The 22273-nt window shown below is 34.5% G+C and overlaps 1 protein-coding gene across 7 annotated transcripts in view; it reads right to left on the reverse strand.

Annotated features, from left to right (window-relative positions):
* Positions 1 to 8150: 8150 nt before the first annotated feature.
* LOC121368088 (6-phosphofructo-2-kinase/fructose-2,6-bisphosphatase-like) overlaps positions 8151 to 22273 on the reverse strand; it is an 87935-nt gene continuing 73812 nt past the window's right edge. For 3 of the 7 annotated variants that reach the window (XR_005957474.1, XR_005957473.1, XR_005957471.1), the window contains exons 14-16: positions 21694 to 21720; positions 14287 to 14414; positions 8151 to 12545 (exon numbers count right to left, since the gene is read on the reverse strand). Coding sequence is in view for 3 of the 7 variants with exons in the window: in XM_041492635.1 (XP_041348569.1) it covers positions 12486 to 12545; positions 14287 to 14414 (188 nt within the window). In the remaining 4 variants the exon portion in view is untranslated. Of the gene's footprint in view, positions 12546 to 14286; positions 14415 to 21693; positions 21721 to 22273 lie in introns of those variants that run through there. The other 4 variants (XR_005957472.1, XM_041492636.1, XM_041492635.1 and 1 more) reach the window with 4 other exon arrangements.

Genomic DNA, 22273 nt, shown 5'->3' on the forward strand with positions numbered 1-22273 from the left:
ATTGGTTGTAGTCTAAAAGTGAAAGAAAGGACCATGAATTAACTCCCTGGAATAGTGATGTAATTCATGTGATGTTATTTTTCCCCGTCAGCTGTGAGCTGTGTAGTGTGAGCTGTGTAGTGTACATACTAAAAATGGTCTAGAATGACGTCACATATGAATAATGATAAGTCGTCCTTGTTTTGGTTTTTTGGGGTGGTTTTTTTGTCAGCCTGTGAAGCGGTCGGATCGATCCTTCTCAGTAGACCCATTTACAGTTTGGGCTATTTTCTGTTCCAACCAGTGGTCCACAACTGGTTCATCAAAGGCCGTGGTATGTACTGTCCTGTCTGTGGGAAAGTGCATAAAAAAAGACTCCTTGCTGCTTTTTGTAAAGAGTGGCCTATGTGGCGGCAGTGGCTTTTCTCTAAAGAAATATGTCAGACTGACCATATGTTTGACGTCCAATAGCAGATAATAAGATAAAAATCAATGTGTTCTAGAGGCATCGTTAAATAAAACAAACTTTACTTTACCTTGTTTTTGTATTGTTTGGAATGTTATAAGATGCTTTGTGATGCTTATGTCAAAGCAAAACAAGGAATAATATTTTTTACTCATTTTGGGAATGTTAAGTATAGTTAAAAATAATATAGCTCATAGTTAATTTTATTATGAAGTTCACCTTTATGTTATCCCAAAAAGTACTTAATTTGACCAGGTATTTATTCATCACATCACACTTTGTTACCAATACTTTTGTTTATAATTGAACTATGTCTACATAGACATCAATCAGAAAAAGTAACTTCATAAATATTTAGCTAATTCTAATTGTTTGAAATGGTTACAAAATGGCTTATGGTAGTGAGTCTTAACTTAAGATGAAGAGGAATGTACACAGAGTGTATATTTCAAGTTAGCGTAATCCACTCTCACATGTGCAATTTTCACTTAAATAGATGAACATACAGAAAGGATAATCTTAATGTTATACATGCTTTCTGTACCATTTTAGATGAGGGTCAACTTTTCATTATGCATACACCTCTATTTTGCATACAGCTCAACTTTGTATATAGTCAGTTTGTCTACAACAATAGAAGTTGATACCTTTAATATTGAAACAGTCCTTGCTACTGTTACAGTCTGGACCTGAATCGTTGTCATGATAATGTGTATTGAATGAGTAAGTCAACGTATGGTCAGTGGATGGATTGATGAATTAATTAGTAAATTAACATATAATGATACCACAGCACAAAGAAAAATATTGGCTATTGGGTGTCGGATAACATGTATGATGTAGAGAATATTACATTGGATATAATTTGTGTTACAATGAGCAAAAACCATATCCTTGAAAACCAGGGCCCCGTGTGTATAAAACCTTTTAGTCCTTTAGTCCAGACTCGATCTTTAATGACGTCACACATACAGTTTGTATGTCATTGTTATGACATTAGTGTCTCAGACTCTATTAGTCTCGAGTCTAGACTGTAAATGTTTTATAAGCACCAGTTCAGGTGTGTGATCGGTTTAGGCAAAATAGCTTTTAGGCAAAACGAGAGGTAACTTGCGGAGATAACATTCATTTTTGTTATTGTAACTTAGAATGATTATTCTGTTGTTTGAAACACGAAATGTACCCTGTACAGTTTGATCTAAGTTGTGATTTTTATGCTTCCATCTCCTCACTCTTGCTTATATTTGTTATATTCAAATTTGTTATGGATCAAATGTTGCATCTTTTTGCTTTTTTTAAAACTATTTTATGCTAGTTTACAATATAATACCATAACACACATTTTATTGTATTGAAACAAATAAATCTTGAAAGAAGCAATATATTTGACTTTTTATTACTCGTGTGCGAGATGTAAAAGAGTTTATTCAGTTGATGATGGGTAGCTGAATGGTAAAGTGCTCAGCTGATGCACTAATGATCCCCATCGGTGATTCCATTTTTCATTCCAGCTGGTGCTCGTCAGTTAGTGTTAAAGAGGCTGTAGTGTACATAATCCTGATTGTGAGATGGTGCATATAAAAGATCCCTTGCTGCTAATTATTTAAAAGCATAACCCATGAGTGGTGGCAGTGAGTTTCCTGTCATTATCTGTGTGGCCCATAGCAATATGCCATATAGCCATATATAAACATTCATTAATAATTACCTTTATTTCCACTTCCATGTCTCAGGTACCTGTTTGATGGTTTGTTATGATGGTGAATAGGATAGTTGATCATTGCTTCCCCAACCTGAAGGTCACTGTTCTGTTCCAGCTAGTATCCCATGAGTGGTATGTGCTATCCTGTTTGTGGTATAGGGTATACAGAAAAATAAACCTTGCTGTTAATTGATTATCAGTGTAACTTTGTGACAGTAGCCGCCACACATTAAAGTATTTGTTGAGGTGATAAAACAAATTCCTCTTTAAACCATTGTCTTCTTCTTGTTTATAAATATATAGGGCTCATCCACATTTTATTTGTGCATGATTGTAGTGTGGATAAAAAAGAAAAAAAGAAAAGAAAACGTCTTAAATTCCAGTGAGAGCATTTACACTATGCTATCATAGAACACTGCTCAGTATGTATGGATTTTCAAAATGTTTTTGGCCAGCCTCACTGAAATAACCAACCACATGAGCCAGTTAAATATGAAAACACAATATGCTTCAAAACAATACAAATTCTTTAACAAGAGTACCAGTAAGGTACATGAGACGCCCATCAGGAGTTCGTTGGAAAACAATAGATATTAATGAATATGTTATGGGTATGATTCCATTCTAATTATGTGAATATAGACAAATTAGACCTAGTAAGTGTATGTCACACACCACCACCATCCCAAGTTGTTCCTACATATGAGGTTTGATGGTCCTGTATGCAAGATATGGTCCGGACAGAGATTTACTGTTATGTGCAGTAGACCATGAAAAGTAGGTCACAGTGACCTAGTAATAGTACGCGACACACCACCATCCCAAGTTGTTCCTACATGTGAGGTTTGATGGTCCTGTATGCATCTCTATGCAAGATATGGTCAGGACAAAGATTTACTGTTATGTGCAGTAGACTATGAAAAGTAGGTCACAGTGACCTAGTAATAGTACGCGACACACCGCCATCCCAAGTTGTTCCTACATGTGAGGTTTGATGGTCCATGCAAGATATAGTCTGGACAAGAAAAAGTTAACAGACCGATAGATGGATAACACAATACCATAATACGACCCATCATAGACGGGCATATAAAAATGGAAGATGATTTTTAAAAGAAGAGTTAAAAGAATTCCTGTTAACTGGAATACCAAGCATTCTGAGAATACTGCTAAAACAATACATGTCCCCTATACTGGTCCCAACAAATTTGTTCATATCTCCTATAAGTTCAATGGTCATAACTGTCAAAAATGGGTAAATTGCCATGAATGTCAAACACGATCTGTGACAGTACATGATAAAGCTACATTTTAGCTCAATATCTCAAGGCATTGTGAAAAACTAAATGTTTTGAAAACTATATGTGGGACAGACAGACAAGAACAGTGACGAAACCTTAAACCAATGCTACTTTCCCACTTAAACCAATACCCTTTTTCTTTGAACCAGTACCCTTTTTCCTGTTTAAATGGGTACAGGCTAAAACGGAACCGTGCCAAAATGGAACCATTTTCTTTGGTGAAAACGGAACCATTTTTGTTGGCGAAAACGGAACCTATCATGGCTAAAACGGCACCATATATAAATATATATAACTTATCTTATTTTTAATTTCAGGATTAAGGTTAGGGTTCAGAGCGATGAATAGGGGTTGGGGGTGAATTCGGAAGTCTTTCCATTTTGATGACGTAGACTGGCCACACCGTTTATGTAATGTTACTACTAATATTACGTATTAATAGATTATAATGTGATGTAAATACGTAAATACATAAATGTCTGAATTTCTTTTTACATTGGTACACTTCACTCTTTGTACATACTTTGATGCCTAATATACCGACTTTGGTAGCGCTGTGGTTAAGTCATCGGTCTCCAGACTGGTAGGTACTGGGTTCGGATTCCAGTCGAGACGTGATTTTTAATTCAGGTAAAGACTCCAAATCTGAATGAGTGCTCAGTCGAGACATGGGTAGGTTTAAATCACTTGCTCCGACCAGTGATCCATAACTGGTTCAACAAAGGCCATGGTTTGTGCTATTCTCCCTGTGGGAATCGCAAATGAAAGATCTCTTGCTGCCTATCATAAAAGAGTTGCATATGTGGCAACAGCGGGTTTTCTCTAAAAACTGTGTCAGAATGACCATATGTAAGGGAACCAGGCTATCATACAATTAAACTCAAATTGCAACACAGAAATATCATTTGTTTTCTTGAATTTACAAACAGATTACTCAACAGGCATAGCCCATACATGAGCTCTCCTAAGCTCATATATAATGATTGCAAAAGTTGAGATAGATAATGATTTGGTACCGGCCTCGGTGGCGCAGTGGTTAAGCCATCGGATTACAGGCTGGTAGGTACAGGGTTCGCAGCCCGGTACCGGCTCCAACCCAGAGCGAGTTCTTAAGGGCTCATTGGGTAGGTGTAAGGCCACTACACCCTCTTCTCTCTCACTAACAACTAACCCACTGTCCTGGAAAGGCAGCCCAGATAGCTGAGGTGTGTGCCCAGGACAGCGTGCTTGAACCTTAATTGGATATAAGCACGAAAATAAGTTGAAATCAAATCAATGATTTGGTTGTTCCATATCTGTAATAGGAAGCTATGATTCTGTGTGTCTAATACTTCCATGTCCAATCATCTGCATCCCCAACTAACACTGTTGGTCAAATAGATTAGTTTTTGTAGTAGTAAGCATCAAGACGGATCTGTATGGTGGGGTTAATTATAACAACAATAACAACAATACAGGAACAATACAACAACAAGGAAAAGTGTTGTCTTTATTGAATATGTAAAAATTAAGAAATGTATACGCAGCTCACGTTTTCTTCCAACTTCCGGTGGTCTCTTTGTTTTGACTTATTTTATTGAGAAAAATAAAAGTTCACAAGAGCTCTCCTCAGCAAGATTGGCGTCTGGCTCTTGTCAGAGGTGGCTCCCAATGGGAGCGTACTTGAACAGTTATCTGATGGAAGCACGTAAATAAATTTACCTGACCTGAAGATTGTTTGTGCAACTATCAGAAGTGACACAAAAACATTTTTTTTTTTTTTAATAAATAACTTTTCATTTGAGTTAAGTTGTTTTGTTGGGTTTTTTTGTTTTATTTACTATTCTTCAAATAACATTCAATTATGGTGCCGTTTTAGCCATCGTAGGTTCCGTTTTAGCCATAAATTTCGGTTCTCTTTTAGCCAACGCAGGTTCCATTTTGTCCAATTTGGTTCCGTTTTCGCTTGGTGCCGTTTTGGCACGATTCCGTTTTAGCTATAACCTGTTTAAATCAGTACCCTTTTTCCTGTTTCAACCATACCGTACCCTTTTCCCTGTTTAAGCCAGTACCCATTTCCAGTTTAAACCTGTATTCTTTTACTGTTTGAACCAATGTTTTTTTCCCATTTGGCTATTCCTGTTAAACCAATTTCCCATTTTTATTAGAATGAATGCTTTACAACAGCCTGGGCCCATATTTTCGAAGTTATCTTAGAGCTACGATATCATAAAACCGTCATAGCCTATGGTGAGTGTCGTAGTTATGTCATAGTTTACAACCGTTTTATATCATAGCACTAAAATAGCTTTGAAAATCTGAAGCCTGGTTATCAAACATTGAGGTGTGTGTCACTTTTATCATTGCAGCTCATTTACGTGTAATTACTTTCCAAATATATTCCACTTCAACATTCATAAAAGGAAGGAAATGTTTATTTAACGATGCACTCAACACATTTTATTTACGGTTATATGGTGTCAGACATGTGGTTAAGGACCACCCAGATATTGAGAGAGGAAACCCACTGTTGCCACTGCATGGGCTTTTCGATTAGCAGCAAGGGATCTTTTATATGCACCATCCCACAGACAGGAGAGTCATACCACGGCCTTTGTTACACCAGTTGTGGAGTACTGGCCTAATGGGTCCACCGACGGGGATTGATCCTAGACCGACTGCGCATCAAGCGAACACTTTACCACTGGGCTACGCCCCGCCCCCACATTCATAAAATGATTAGAGATAAGACATACAAGCATTTATCAAAACAGCTTTATTTGCATAACAGCATAACAAAGAATAAATTAATCCAGTAAAACATTTGAATCATGCCTGCCACTATACATTGTATACAATAAACTCGCTGAAATCCATCAATATACCACCAACAAAACCAGACTAAAACAACCCATTCATATATATATATACACATATCAAAATGCTAATACAATACATATTTGTACAATAAACAATGAATTAAAAATGTATGTATTTCATGATGGACAAAGTTTTAAAAGCTTTATCATATGCCATAACGGATAAAATGGAGTTAACTCGGCAGTTTTAAGTGGAATTTTTTTGGTTTTATAAACTTGGTAACAAGCAGCAGTCGGAACACTATTTCATTGACCTCTTACAAGGGTTATTTGGTATTACTTTAACAATACATTCTTGAAATTGTAAGTGTTATATTTCACTATTTTTACATTAAATTTATAAATAACAACAAATTAATTAATCTCACATAATTATATTCTTTGCATAATTAATGTAAGAATATCAAAACTGTAATGTGTTGCACTAGGTGAAACGAGGTTTCTTCAACAATCCTTGGCAAAAACAAAAGACGATGAATACGTAGAAAATCTTTTATCATGTATACATCAAAATATATGTATTAGCCAATTCGTGGAGATGCAATTCTAATTGAAACTGATGCCTCACATCAATCTGTTTCAATAATAATTACATATAAATAGTAGAAAATGAAATTATTAGGATGTTATTGTTTTTTATGGGCATGTAATCAAGATATAATTTTTATATTTAATAAGAATTCTGCGGAATTAAAAAATAAATAAAGTTTGTTTTGTTTCATGACACCACTAGAGCACATTGATTTGTTAATCATCTGCTATTGGATATCAAACATTTGAGAATTCTGACTCATAGTCATCAGAGGAAACCTGCTACACTTTTTCTAATGCAGTAAGGGATCTGTTATATGTACTTTCCCACCAATAGGAAAACAGAAGGAATAATGAAGCAATCCACCATGGCATTACAGCAGCCTTCTTGAATAATGAATTTTACAATTAGTCAATAATAACAATTTTAAATCATTGCATATCTATCTTATTTCAAATGGCAGTTGTAAGCTATTGACAGATCAACCAACAGGACACAAACACACAATAACTTGACAAAGGTTTATTGAACTAAAATCTAATTTAGTGTTTTAAACCAAAAATTATGCCACAAAGCAATTATATAATTGCAGTGTTCTCGCTGGGTGAAAAATAAAGGAGGGTGGCCGCACCACACCCCACCCTTCAATTTTTTTTTAAAAACTAGAAAAAAAACATATAGCAAAGAAGAAAAAAAAAAGGGAAAGCTTGGTTACCATATATTGTTGTGTGTTGGTCGACTTTATAGAAAGACATACTCCTTATTTTGCCCCTCAGTATTTGGTACAAAAAAGTTGATACGCAATACAAGCCGACTCATCTTTTATGTACTGTTAATTAAACCGGAGATGTTGTCTGTCTGACATTTTGCTGAACCGATCAAAGTTTTAATATTATTATTTTAATAAAGATTTCAAGATATATGAAACACAATAAAGATTTTTGTAAAGTGATCCCCTAATGTGGGATAAAAAAATTCTGTTCATTTTATTTCCATCTTCATTGAATAAATCGAACACTTTGATATCGCCAGTTGATAAACAGTAGTTTTGTTTTTGTAATGGTGATGGATATATTATTTGGCACCCAAGATCAATTATTTTAAAGATAAACACTACCACTTCCTTTGTTTTTATAGGGTGTATTCTACCAAATCAAATCCCACGGATATAAATACTACCACCCCTTACCCTTAAAGTGAATCAGAAAAAATTGGGGGTCAAGCTGCTCATTTCTGAGATAACAGGTAGCGTCTATGACTACCCTAGTTCTGCATAAAATTTGAGTCCTTTTTTTTTTACAGGTACCCCATACATGTTTCAAGCACACGGCTACTTGACACAGTGGTACTAGATGAAATAAAATTGCAGACATTTTTTGCACAGATGAAATTTTTTGTTTTTTTACAACCAACACACTCACATTTATCACCAATCACATGACTTGTGGCGTTCATATTTCTATCAAAAGTTGGGTGCACCTCGGACTTTGACCCAGCCGAAGTTATTTGGTCTATAAGCGGTGATTCCCCCAAATATCAAACTATTTTATAATACAATATTTTATACAGAATTGCTGAACAAATGATAGAAAGTAAAAATCATCAGTTACAATCAATTAAATCTGCAAATGAGGACAAAATATCAGACAATCGTGAGTGGACACAAAAAGACAGAATGACCATTCTGATCACGGGACAACTGTAGCGCCAAATAAGTAGTTTTTCAGTCGGAGATTAACAAATAGAAAAGAAAAAAAAATGTTTTCATTACTCAAATAAAATATAGCTTTTATTGTGGGTATCAAACATACAAATGGATACAGGTATGGGACAAAATAGAGGCTGTTAAAAATATTGTTAAATTACGTTATTATGGTAACTGTCGTAAGCTACTGAAGTTTTTCGACAAGTTGCCTTTTCGTACACACCGCGGCTCTGTTTCCTTTGATGTTCAGTGTGTAGACTGATAAATTATTTGTGGGAGGGGGGGATGTGAAAAAATGTCTGCATTTGGAAATAGCGGAGATGGGTGCTGTAAAATATAGTAGGGTGCGGGAAAATTAAAGAGGGGCCAAAAAAGTAAACAAGAGCGGCAGAACATGAAAGGAGGGCATCAAAATTAAATGGAGCACCGAGAACACTGAATTATACAGCACATTATAAATCTGGTATATTTAAGAATTAAAATACATCTGCAAAATTCATGCAATACATATACATACATCTTGGTATATAAAAAACAATTTTTAAATAAAATAATGGTTTCAATATTTTAGTTTTATATTATGTCAATACTTGTCTATATAAACCTACGAAAAATGCTTTAATACCACATGTTTTATGAATGCCTATACACATTAACATCAGGACTTAAAAGTAACATGATTGTATAATTTACAGTAATTAAATATTGAGTGACATAGTGTGTCAAATGCATGGTTTTGTATTCTGTTAAGAGTTCATAAACTTATTAGTCTGGGTAAACCAAGCTTGGCATTTATAGCTCATTAAGTGTGACAATGCATCTCATTTAGTAGCTATTGAGAAAGAGATCAACATAATTACTGTAAACAAACCCGAAGATGAAATTTGAAATGGTGAAACTGAAACATGTCTAGTTTTATTTTATGCGAGAAGTTCATTTAAAGTATGCTGTAAAGTTTACATCTATAAATTACCAGTACAGACAGGAACAAATAAAACACAGTTCACTATATTGTACAAATGAAAACCTGTAATTAGCATCCACCTGTTGTAAGTGGACACTTTTGACCATTTAAAACATGTTTGAGCCGATTCATAATTTCAAGACCATGATTGTAAACATCTTTTTTTATCTGAAATCTCTTTAGATATTATGATAAGCAATAATTTTATACTGATAGGTTTAAATTTTAAGTTGTTCAAATTTAGGGCCAATTCCAAACTTAATCAAATTGTTGGAGTAGGGGTGATGGAAGACTTAAAAAAACAAGGAGGTCTGGTGAGATCCATGATATACCTGTCATAAGTAGGTAATCCGATATGAATTAATAAGGAAGATATGGCTCGGACAAGGATTACCTTTAATGTGCAGTAATGTGTGAAAAGTAGGTCGCTGTGACATAGTTATGGTATGCAACACACGATCATCCCAAGTAGTATTTGCATGTACAGTTTTATGATCCTTATATGAACTGATAAGCAAAATATGACCCAGTCAAGGATTTCTTTTAATGTGCATTATTGTGTGAAAAGCAGGTCACAATGACCTTGATAAGAGATATGGCCTGAACAAGGATTTCCTTTAATGTGCTATAATGCATGAAAAGTAGGTCACAGTGACCTAGTTATGGTATGCGACACACCGCAATCCCAAGTTGTAATTGCATGCAAGGTTTAATGATCCTATATGAATTGATAAGGAAGATAATGTGCAGAAATGTGTGAACAGTAGGCCGGGGTGACCTAGTTATGGTATGCAACACACCACCATCCTAAGTTGCACTTGCATGCATAATTTGATGATCTTATAAGAATTGATTGATAAGAAAGATATGCTCTGGACAAGGATTTCATTTAATGTGCTGTAATACATGAAAAGTAGGTCACAGTGACCTAGTTATGGTATGCAACACACCAAAATTTCACACTGTACTTGCATGCAAGATTTAATGATCCTATACAAATTGATAAGAAAGATATGCTCCGAAAACAGATGGACAATGCCATACCTTAATACAACCCAAATAATAATAATAAACTGAACAAAATATACATTGTACTATATTTCCACTATGACAGTGGCCATATTTCAGTTCAATCATTGTTCACAAATGGACCAATGTGATCATGTTTGAATCTGACATTGCAAAAAAAACTACTTTTTTTGTTAAAGCAAAGACAGAATAATTTTTAGGCCTTAAAATTTTAAATTGATAATAAAATAACACAATTTATTTACCACAACAACAGCATAGATACATTATCAACAATGGAGGCCCTAGTATTTTAAAGATGTAAAAACACTAAACAATACATGTACAAATACCTCTATGAATCACAGTAACATGATAAATTACATTACGACTGCATATCATACAAATGCCCCATAATTACAGTGGCTGTAGCTGCAGCATTTTATCCAGGGTGAAAATAACCCACACTATTTTAATCCTGGTTAAATCTCGTCTCCATGGCAATACCATCTAATAGGTACAGAATTGTATCCTGAGTTAAAATACCCTGCTTTCTTTTAATCCTAAGATTAAATTAAATGTCTATCTATCAGTGCATGACACAGTGACTAAGTTCTGCTCAAGCTTTATGTGTAACATAAAAACATTTAGCAGACGTCATTTTGTCGGTGCCTTTACACAGCAAAGGATGAGCCGGCACTCAACCCATATAAAGTTTTAAAAATATTTATAAGATACAAAAAGTAAATTGTACAAACACACACACAAAATCAGAAACATTTGTATGGTCTTGAAAGGCAGGAGGTTATTGTGCGCTTTTCATCAAAGAAAAAGATCAGAAACAGATTGCTTATGATAAAACTAAAATCTGCAATTTCACAAACACATATACTTTTTTTCATCCCTGGATACTGCCCCAAGTTTAGCCAGTAAATGTTTCGCTAACGTTTGCTAACTACTTGACTGGTTCCCGATGTGGCCATTTAGTTTACTGTGAAGTGCATAAATCAGTCTAGCGGACATTTTTCTGCTATATCTGACTGAACTCGACCCTGGTTAACTTTTTGTCTAAACAACAACTCCTATTTAACACAGGTTATCTGTGTAGGTTTCAGACATCAGATACATTATCAAGGATGACGATAATTGGTCACACAAAAGTAAACTTTGTAATGAAATCATGTGATGAAAATAAAATTTAAAATATACGTGTATATCTGAATATTGCATTCATACCAGCCCTGATTCTTGGACTTAAATAGCTGCAAAAGACCTGGAAGAAGGTTGGTTGTATTGAAAAAGCTTTCTTTATATTCACTTTGACACTGTTACTGATGATTGGGAACTGTTTCCAATGTTGCTTGTCATCAAAACACTGTTACTGATGATTGAGGATGGCTTCCAATGTTGCTTGTTATCAAAACATTGTTACTGGTGATTGGGAACCGTTTCCAATGTTGCTTGTCATCAAAACACTGTTACTGATGACAGGGAACTGTTTCCAATGTTGCTTGTCATCAAAACACTGTTACTGATGACTGGGAACCGTTTCCAATGTTGCTTGTCATCAAAACACTGTTACTGATGACTGGGAACTGTTTCCAATGTTGCTTGTCATCAAAACACTGCTACTGATGATTGGGAACTGTTTCCATCATTGCTTGTTATCAAAACACTGCTACTGATGACTGGGAACTGTTTCCAATGTTGCTTGTCATCAAAACACTGTTAGTGATGATTGGGAACTGTTTCCAATGTTTACTGTCCTCAAGACATTATTACTGGTGTATTGGGAACTGTTTCCAATGTTTATTGTCATAGCACTGTTACTGATCATTTGAAACCATTGCCAATGTTTATCATTATAATGGCACTATTACTGATGTTTGGGAACTGTTTCCAGTGTTTATCATCATGACACTGTTACTGATGTTTGAAAACTGTTTCCAGTGTTTATCATCATGGCACTGTTACTCATGATTGGGAACTGTTTCCAAAGCTTCGTCCATGGACCGCATCCTATCAACATTCTGAAGATATTAAATAATGAGGATATATATTAAAAACTGACAGATAACACACAAATACATGAAGTTACATATGCACACACATACAATCTAATTAAAATTAGCTCCACTATTACATGTGGATCTAACAGCAGCCAGTTGGAGCTTATGTCCACCAATCAAAAACTTACTTGCAGAATCATGTCAGTGATTTGAAAATAATTTGAAAACATTCCGAATTATTCTGAGGATATACGACATGTTTCATGTGAATTACGAATGCCGTATTTAGACCAGTAGAACTAATTTTAATCAAATTGCTAACAACACTGCGTAGTCTCCAATGTCCAAGTAACATTTCGTCTGTAAATAATCATTTAAATATTGACCAATCACACTTCGCCTTTTACATGTATAACGTTATTTGGGAGCATACAAATTCAAAAAATATTGAGCGAGTCTATTTTAGTGGCCGCAGTACAACGAACCATACCAATACGTACGGGATGGGTTATCAGTCTTCAATTTTACATTACAAATTATTTATTTATTAAAAAAACTAAAAACTAAATCAGTCTTCAGTTTTACATTACAAATTATTTATTTTATAAAATAAAACATGTTTTTAGGCATTCGTAATTCACACGAAACATGTCGTATACCCTCAGGATAATTCGGAATGTTTTCAAATTATTTTTAAATCACTGGCATGATTCTGCAAGTAAGGTTTTGTTTGGTGGACATGAGCTCCAACTGGCTGCTGTTAGATCCACATGTAATAGTGGAGCTAATTTTAATTAGATTGACACACATACAGACCTCAATATAAATTGTGAACAATAGGTATGGTCTCGTATAGGTTATGTCTTGGTGTTGTCTCGTAACCGATACTTTGTTTGGGCTCCCATTATTGTAGTGGGGAGAGGGGCAGGCTGGCTTTTGCTCAAATTAAACAAAAATGTCAGAATCTGGATAACTACATTTATTCATATTAGCATGCAAACGAATCAATACACATTTTTACATGGATTACAACTAATTTTAAGGGTAGAATGATGGAAATGCATGGTAAAAAGGTCTCAGATTAGCACATTTTGACCTAATATGTCTATCATTTTTTACCAAATTTTAGGTTTTGTTCCAGCACCAGGGAGGCAGTTATCCCCCTGCCCCCATTTTGTGTGCTTATGTTCGCAATCAAGTGTTTGTTCTCAAAGCATGGTTTTCCTTATTTTTTTCAGGTGACAGCACTTACTGTAACAAGTATTAATAATACCCAAATAAAAAATAACATGTCTGTAATTACATTTTTATCATATTTCTTATGGTACTAAAATTCTGACACCATTTTATTTGTATGAAATCTCACAGAATTTTATTTCATGGGAATTAAATATCCAATTTCTCTCAAATTTACTGTCAGAAATATTTTGATGTTAAGAACAATCCATTTAGAATGATCCATTTGTCCATCGTTTAGTACGATCCATTCTGATTGGCAACCTACAGTTGTAATTTCGAAAAAAAACAAAGTAGTAAACGAATAGGATACAACTGAGAAATACCATGTAACCTACTTAATGAGGGCTTACACACTCACACAAACCCAATTATATAGTTAATGCTAGCTTACTTGTTCGCGTCCTACTTTGGCATATCAATAGATTGTTTTAATTTTTCACAGAAATTGCATTACTGGTATGTTAATTTTCACCCACTGAAAACTAGGGTCTGTCCCTTTAATAAACTTTATGACAAAACACACCTTTGGTTTTTCTCGATGAGTGTTGACAGCCTCTGCTTTGAGATGGAAGAACTCAACTCTACAACCATAGGCAACCGGAGTCAGTTTTATCACTGTGTGCAGAGGCACCTTCAGATATGGGAGATCTACTGAAAAGAGAAACAGTCAAATACGTCAAGTAGAATTTAAAGTCCACAGACAGGACAGCACATACTTTTGAGCACTGGTCGGGATGGGGGAAAAAATTAATCAGACAAAGGACCTTTGAGGGGATTCGATCTTTCATTCTAAGTACCTCAGGCAATCTAGATCCTGCCTCCATAATGTAGGCAATGCAGAATTAATTACATACACTTACAAATTTGAACATAAGACTGTAACATCCTCAATAAGAGATGAACATTAACTAAAACATTTCTTTTAGAACACTGATTTCACCTGTGTTTGCTTACAGTAATCAGGGCCTGTGCTTATAAAACATTTAGAGTCCAGACTCAATCTCTAATGATGTCACATGCATACAATTTGCATGGCGTTGTCGTGACGTTCACGTCTCAGACTCAGAGTCTCGAGTCTAGACTAAAAATTTTATAAGCACCAGGCTTGGTGAACACAATATATCCAAGAGTCTGACAATTATGAAGTTACATTGTGTATGTCTACTCATACATATCATTTACTGGTACAGTATAGCATAAAAGTAAAAGATAAAAACAAACAATTCTAGTTCGATCAACTGGTAAAAAATGGAGCTTACTCCAAGGATCGATTGACTTTTTTATATTTTTGCGAGTAAAAAAACCTACATCTTCAAAAGGAATCGTGCCAAAAACATATTAGACTGGTCCACTAAACTGAGTTGGTATCACTAATATAATGTAGTCACACCCATGGATATTCATCTCAATGCATGATTTAAAAAAAAAAAAAAAACTGAATTAAATTATTAATTAATTTAAATTCATAAATGTTCTTTGTAATGTAAATTTCAGGGTTTATGTAGGCTACCAATGAAAAACGTTATGGTCAAGGCCTGCTCCTGTGTTGCATGCTACAGATTACATGCTTGAACCTCAGGTTAATAAGACCAAGGGGAGGGTTTTTTTATGTGGGTGGGAGGGGGGGGGGGGGGTCTTTAAAAAAACCAATTGTGGGTTCTGGGGCTTTTTTTTTTCCTTAAAAAAATAAATTAAAAAAAAGTTTACTGTTCCAGAAATCTTATGGTTAGGATAATGTCTGATTGAGTCCACTACCTTACATAACAAAACAAAAAAAGAGAATAAATAAATAATTTATCAGAATGTAACACTGATCATGCTGAAATAAAATGATGCAACGATAGACAGACAGACAGACAGACAGACAGGCAGACAGACAAATTCTTCTTACAGTGCCACAATAATCTAATTTTCCAAATTTGCCAAAATATTTGACATTAAAGCAGACAAATTTAAATAATAAACAAATGTACATTGGATATACAATATGTATTGTTACAAATGTTAACCAGTGAACTTAAAAAGCATGCTTTTCTAATAATGGCACAAACACATCATCAGGTATAATAAAAGGTCTGCATGCATGTGTACAACATTTACACTGTGTAAAGCAAACTGCACCCTACAGAATCATGCTCATAATGGTACATAATACATGTTTAACATAATACCAATTTATATATCTATGATACTATACTTAGCATAAAATAATGATGGGGTGGGGTTAGTAAACATTTTTATATATCAGGGCACAATAAATAATACAGTCCTCTTCTTCCATGCAATCATCCATCCATCCATCCATCCATTCTTCCATGCAATCATCCATCCATCCACCCATCCCGTGAGTTGTTGGAAAAATAGTAGTGAACTGGTACACCTCGATCATCATTATACCACATCACATAAAAACTACTACACTGATGAACAGGTACAGTCTGATCACTGTTTCATTTTATACTTTCATACTGTTTCACTCTAAAGGTAATTTTCCCATTATGTGACAGGTCAAGTGTCAATGGACTAGCTCAAAGGTCAGTGAAATAGGTCAAGGGTCCTGTGAGGTTATGTCATATGACACAAATGTAGCAGACTAGTCTTGCTCAGGTCGATCTTGCAATTACATAGGTCAGTCACTGACCTACTTTTTTGCCTAAAAAACCCCTAAATCATCTGTCACAAGAGTTCAACATGTTGAACTTTTGCAATGCACCAACGTTTGTGCATCCCAAACTATACATTTTATTTTTAACCAACCAGCGTTCACTCATATGTTCCATTTAAAAATAAACTTTATTAATTTCTCAAATAATTTTGTTGTTTTGCCTACCTATGATCAAAAATGTGTGTAGTCATCAGAACAATATATTGTTCGTTAGTTACTTTTATAGAACTATTATTAACCTAGAATAAAAAAAATTAAAATTAAATAATAAAAAATTAAATGTAAGTATTACCCTTAACAACTAACAAAATATGTCTGTATTATTATTTATATGGGAGAAATATGTTATAAACAAAAATAATGGATAATTATATTGTATGACAGTTGTAAACAATCATTAAAACAATTTCTTTAGGAAGTTAATATTTGAAATACATTTATATGATTAATACTTTTTTTTTAAAGTTTTTTTTTTTGGGGGGGGGGGGGTGTGTGGGGAATTTAGGCATGTGGATAACAACCCCCCCCCTCCTCTTCCCTAATGTATGGTAGCTAAGGCCCTGGAAAGGAATGTATTAAAAAATTATAAAATTAATATGTACTGATAAAATTGGACATGCCATTTTCAGTTTTCATTCAGCAACTAAACTCTATGTTCCTATTTGCCATTTGCCACAGATAAAAGAAAGAAAGAAATGTTTTATTTAACGATGCACTCAACACATTTTATTTACGGTTATATGGTGTCAGACATATGGTTAAGGACCACACAGATTTTGAGAGGAAACCTGCTGTCACCACTACATGGGCTACTCTTTCCGATTAGCAGCAAGGGATCTTTTATATGCACCATTTCACAGACAGGATAGTACATACCACGGCCTTTGTTACACCAGTTGTGGAGCACTGGCTGGAATGAGAAATAGCTCAATGGGCCCACCGACAGGAATCGATCCTAGATCAAGCGCTGTACCAATGGGCTATGGTCCACCCCTAAAATATCAGTTTCAGTCAGTAAATGTAAACCAATCTAAAAACCGGTTTCATTATCTTAAAAGTCAGACAGTCAATAAAATATCAGTTTCAGTCAGTAAATGTAAACCAATCTAAAAACCGGTTTCATTATCTTAAAAGTCAGACAGTCAATAAAATATCAGTTTCAGTCAGTAAATGTAAACCAATTTAAAAACCGGTTTCATTATCTTAAAAGTCAGACAGTCAATAAAATATCAGTTTCAGTCAGTAAATGTAAACCAATCTAAAAACCGGTTTCATTATCTTAAAAGTCAGACAGTCAATAAAATATCTAAAAACTGGTTTCATTATCTTGAAAGTCAGACAGTCAATAAAATATCAGTTTCATTCAGGAAATTAAAAAAATTCTGCAAATTGGTTTCATTATCATGAAAGCTTGCCAATCAATAAAAAAATTATTTCAGTAAAATAAAAAATTGACAAACTAGTATCATTATCTTGAAAGTTTATCAATCAATAAAATATCTGTTTCATCCATTAATTTTTTTTTTTTTTTTAATAAACTGGTTTCATTATCCTAAAAATTGATCAGCCAACAAAATATGTTTTCTGTATTGGGCATTCTCTTTTTTTATTGCTGTGGGTTTTTTTTTTTTCATATTTGTTTATTCTTTTAATGATTAATGCTAGCAATTATTGTAGTTTACTCCATAGACTGAAAATATTTTTGATTGTAGTATGCAAAAGAATTGGCAAAGTTTGTGGAAGATGAACATATTGAGAATTTGAAAGTTTGGACATCAGAAATGAATCGTACTATAGAAACGGCTAAATATATTGATGCTCCAAAAGAGTTCTGGAAGGCTTTGAACGAGATTGATGCCGTAAGTATCATATGACTTGTCATAATTTATTAACACCCCTCCCCTTCCAATATTATATAGACTTTAAATTGTAGTTTGGCAAATGTGAATTAAAGTTGAATTTGAAAAATATATTTCATTATTAAATCATCAAAAAGCTTAATTGAAAATCAAATGGAAACAGAACCTTAATTTTGCTACATCTTGTTTGGCTCACTGAAATGTGAATTTGTCTACAGATTTTGTAATGAAATTTCTAAATATTTTGTGATCAAATTTCTCAAAAGTTTGTGAACCAAAAAATATATGGATCCAGCTTACACATTGATCACTAAAAAATAACACAAAATAATTTCACTTGAGTTTTAAAATAAATCATGTGCAGATAGAATGTTGGCAGATTTAGCAAGATATAGCAAATGTTAACACAAGCATTTTGTGTCTGTAACACATCCAGATTAAACCAAAGCTGTTAAAGATTAATTCTTGCATTTGTAGGGTATCTGTGAAGGTATGACGTATGAAGCAATTCAAGAAAAATATCCTGAAGAATTTGCCCGACGTGATCAAGACAAATTCCACTACAGATAACCCAGTGGAGAGGTAGAGTCAGTTTCAGAAAATTATTCCTTGTCAACTAGTGGTATGATGTAGCTCAGTGGTAGAGCACTCGCCTGAGGTGAGATAGGTCACAGGAACAGTTACCCTCAGTCACTGTGAACCATACTTATAGGATATTAAACGAGCTTCCATTTCGTATCATGTTTATGTCCTGAGTGAGATAATTTTCAGTTGTCACGAGCTTTAGCAATGAAAATTATTTCACGAGTGACATAAACATGATACGAAATGGTAGCAAGTTTAATATCCTATTTATTACCCATAATCGATCTTAATTTATATCACTCATCTGGTTTCATTGACGTTTCTGTAAGGTTGTAGTGCGCTAATTGATTACATCATCATGTGACGTCAAAAGTGTTACGTCCCACTTGGCATTCTAGTAGGATGTATCACTTTGATATGTACCAAGATATTTGTAACCATATGGGTAATAAAGGTTTTTATTCCATCCCATGCAGTACCTAATGACTGGTATCTCAAAGAGAGAATTTTTTGAATTGTGATATGGGTACCATAATATATTATTTACAGTTATGTCAACCGATTTTAAAGATAAAGTTTGTTTTGTTTAATAACACCACTAGATCATATTAATTAATCATTGGCTATTAGCTGTCAAACATTTGGTAATCGTCAGAGGAAACCCGCTACATTTTTCCTAATGCAGCAAGGGATCTTTTATATGCACTTTCCCGCAGACAGGAAAACACATACCACGGCCTTTGATCAGTTGTGGTGCGCTAGTTGGAATGAGAGAAAAAAAATCCAATCAGTTGAGTGGATCCACTGAGGTGGTTCGATCCTGAGACGCAAGAACCTTAAGTGAGCACTCGACTGACTGAGCTAAATCCCACCCCGATTTTAAAGAAGGCATATAACAAAACAAAAATCAATTAAGTTGAAGTGTAATGTTTAAAGGATGAATTAAATGGATAATCTTTTATTTGCCCTTCCCACAGGCAGGATAGCACAAACCATGGCCTTTGTTGAACCAGTTATGGGTCGGTGCAAGTGGTTTACACCTACCCATTGAGCCTTGCAGAGCACTCACTCAGGGTTTGGAGTCGGTATCTGGATTAAAAATCCCATGCCTTGACTGGGATCTGAACCCAGTACCTACCAGCCTGTAGACCGATGGCCTAACCACTATGCCACCGAGGCCGGTTTGCCACAGATGAAGTAAGCATGCTTGAGATTTTCCGTGTGCAAATTTTACATACTGCATGATCGTCATGTGATTTTCCCCATTTGTGACCAGAGTTGAAAGAAATTTCTGATCCTGACCATCAGGGTCTGATCTGAGTAACCGTAAGGTCGACCTGACCTAGGCTTTATTCAACCCAAACATTAACATAAAGGTAACTACACAGCTGCCACTAATAAATTATAAAATGAAAGGTGACAAAATGCATAATAGCCATCAAGAGCTACAGTGTTCAACAACAAAATATAAAATATATTTGTACTTCAATTATTACGTGTACATGTAAAATTAGCCACACTGCTTGCTAAAGGGACTGTCCTCAATTTGCTTTCACTGTAACATGTTTACGACTAACACATCCTTCTTGATGAATAAAATTACATATTAACAATATTTTCTTGTTTAGAATATCAGTACAAGGTGTTTGTAGCAGGCCAAACCACATTTTACCATCCAATAACTTTGTACCTACGAACAAATATATATCAAGAAGAAAGTCAACAATGACTTCTGCAAACATTAGTACACAATCACAAACTCATTAGGAGGGTTTTAGATCTCACTAACTTGGGCACAACTGGCTTTTTGTTGTGCCACCCTAAGTTCTTGTTAGAAGGAAGGAAATGTTTTATGTAATGACATACTTAACACATTTTATTTACAGTTATATGGCATCAAACATATGGTTAAGGACCACATAGATATGAGAGCTTTATGGGATACTCTTTTCGATTAGCAACAAGGGACCTTTTATATGCACCATCCCACAGACAGGATAGTACATACCACGGCCTTTGTTAAACCAGTTGTGGAGCATTGGCTGGATTAAGAAATAGCTCAGTGGAAAGTCTTGTTAGTGCAGTAATGTTAATAATAGCTCATAATGAGTTGTACACATTCAAACATGCATTTCCAGTTATTTTAATCTAATTACAGCTGAACATTCCATTGATTTTCAGGTGAAATGTATGAGGTTAGCATGTTTGTACTTAATTTTCAAGCTTACCGGTACTTAATTTGGGCTTGCTTATTTTGGGCATACTTATTTTGGGCTCCGCAAGTCTCAATGGGTAGGTGTAAACCACTTGCACCGACCAGTGATCCATAACTGGTTCAACAAAGGCCATGGTTTGTGCTATCCTGTCTGTGGGAAGCACAAATAAAAGATCCCTTGCTGCTAATCGGAAAGAGTAGCCCATGTAGTGGCGACAGCGGGTTTCCTCTCAAAATCTGTGTGGTCCTTAACCATATGTCTGACGCCATATATGTGTTGAATGCATCATTAAATAAAACATTTCTTTCTTTCTTATTTTGGGCACACCCGTTATCATCTAAATTTTGGTGCAATCAAAAATCCTAATGAGATATATAGACACTAGTATTCTAAAAAAATATATATATATAATATGTAATTTCAGTTGCCAAAAAGGCTTTGTTAGATGGAAGCATATTACAATGACGGAAAACTCAGGACAGTTTCTTCAACCAACAAGATTCTATTATTGAAAGTATTAACTTGTTAAAAAGATTTTGATTAATGGCTGACCATAAAATTATTAATTAGCACATATAAACATTCTTAAACCTGTGATCATTCACCTTTTCTCTTTTCTCTCTTCTGCTACACTACAATAATAATAATACAGAAAAACATAAGTACAGAGTACAACAACACATGTAGTATATCAAACGTTTAATATTACGGTTACAATACGAGATCAGGAGTGACAGTTAGGTCATCCTTAAAAGCAAACATGGTTTATGTGGCAGTTCAGTAGGTACAGAATTAATGCAGTTTAAATTACGTTATAAATATATCAATTACCAGTAATCCATGTACTAATCTTGTTCTTTTTTTAGATTATATTTTTTATTTTAAAGTCATAGTTGAAATAAAATAGCATAGCCATGAGTGCTCGCATGTCATATGTTGTACAATAAAAACATAAATTAATCCATGCTAAAAAAAAAATGTTTTTTTTTTTAAAGTAGGTAAGTAGTTCCAACACCAGACCCCTTTAACCAAGGGTGTTCAGGTCCTGGTTGGAGTTTTTAGATGTTTAATTAGTACCGATCAATGGTCCATTCATGCACACTTCGTAATATTGTCAGAGTTCATATATTTATAGAGACAGGGTGGGAAATTATACAATGAATGACATTAAAAGGTATGAGTAGA

The sequence above is a fragment of the Gigantopelta aegis genome, chromosome 3 (assembly GCF_016097555.1).
Source record: "Gigantopelta aegis isolate Gae_Host chromosome 3, Gae_host_genome, whole genome shotgun sequence".
NCBI classification, from domain to species: domain Eukaryota; kingdom Metazoa; phylum Mollusca; class Gastropoda; order Neomphalida; family Peltospiridae; genus Gigantopelta; species Gigantopelta aegis.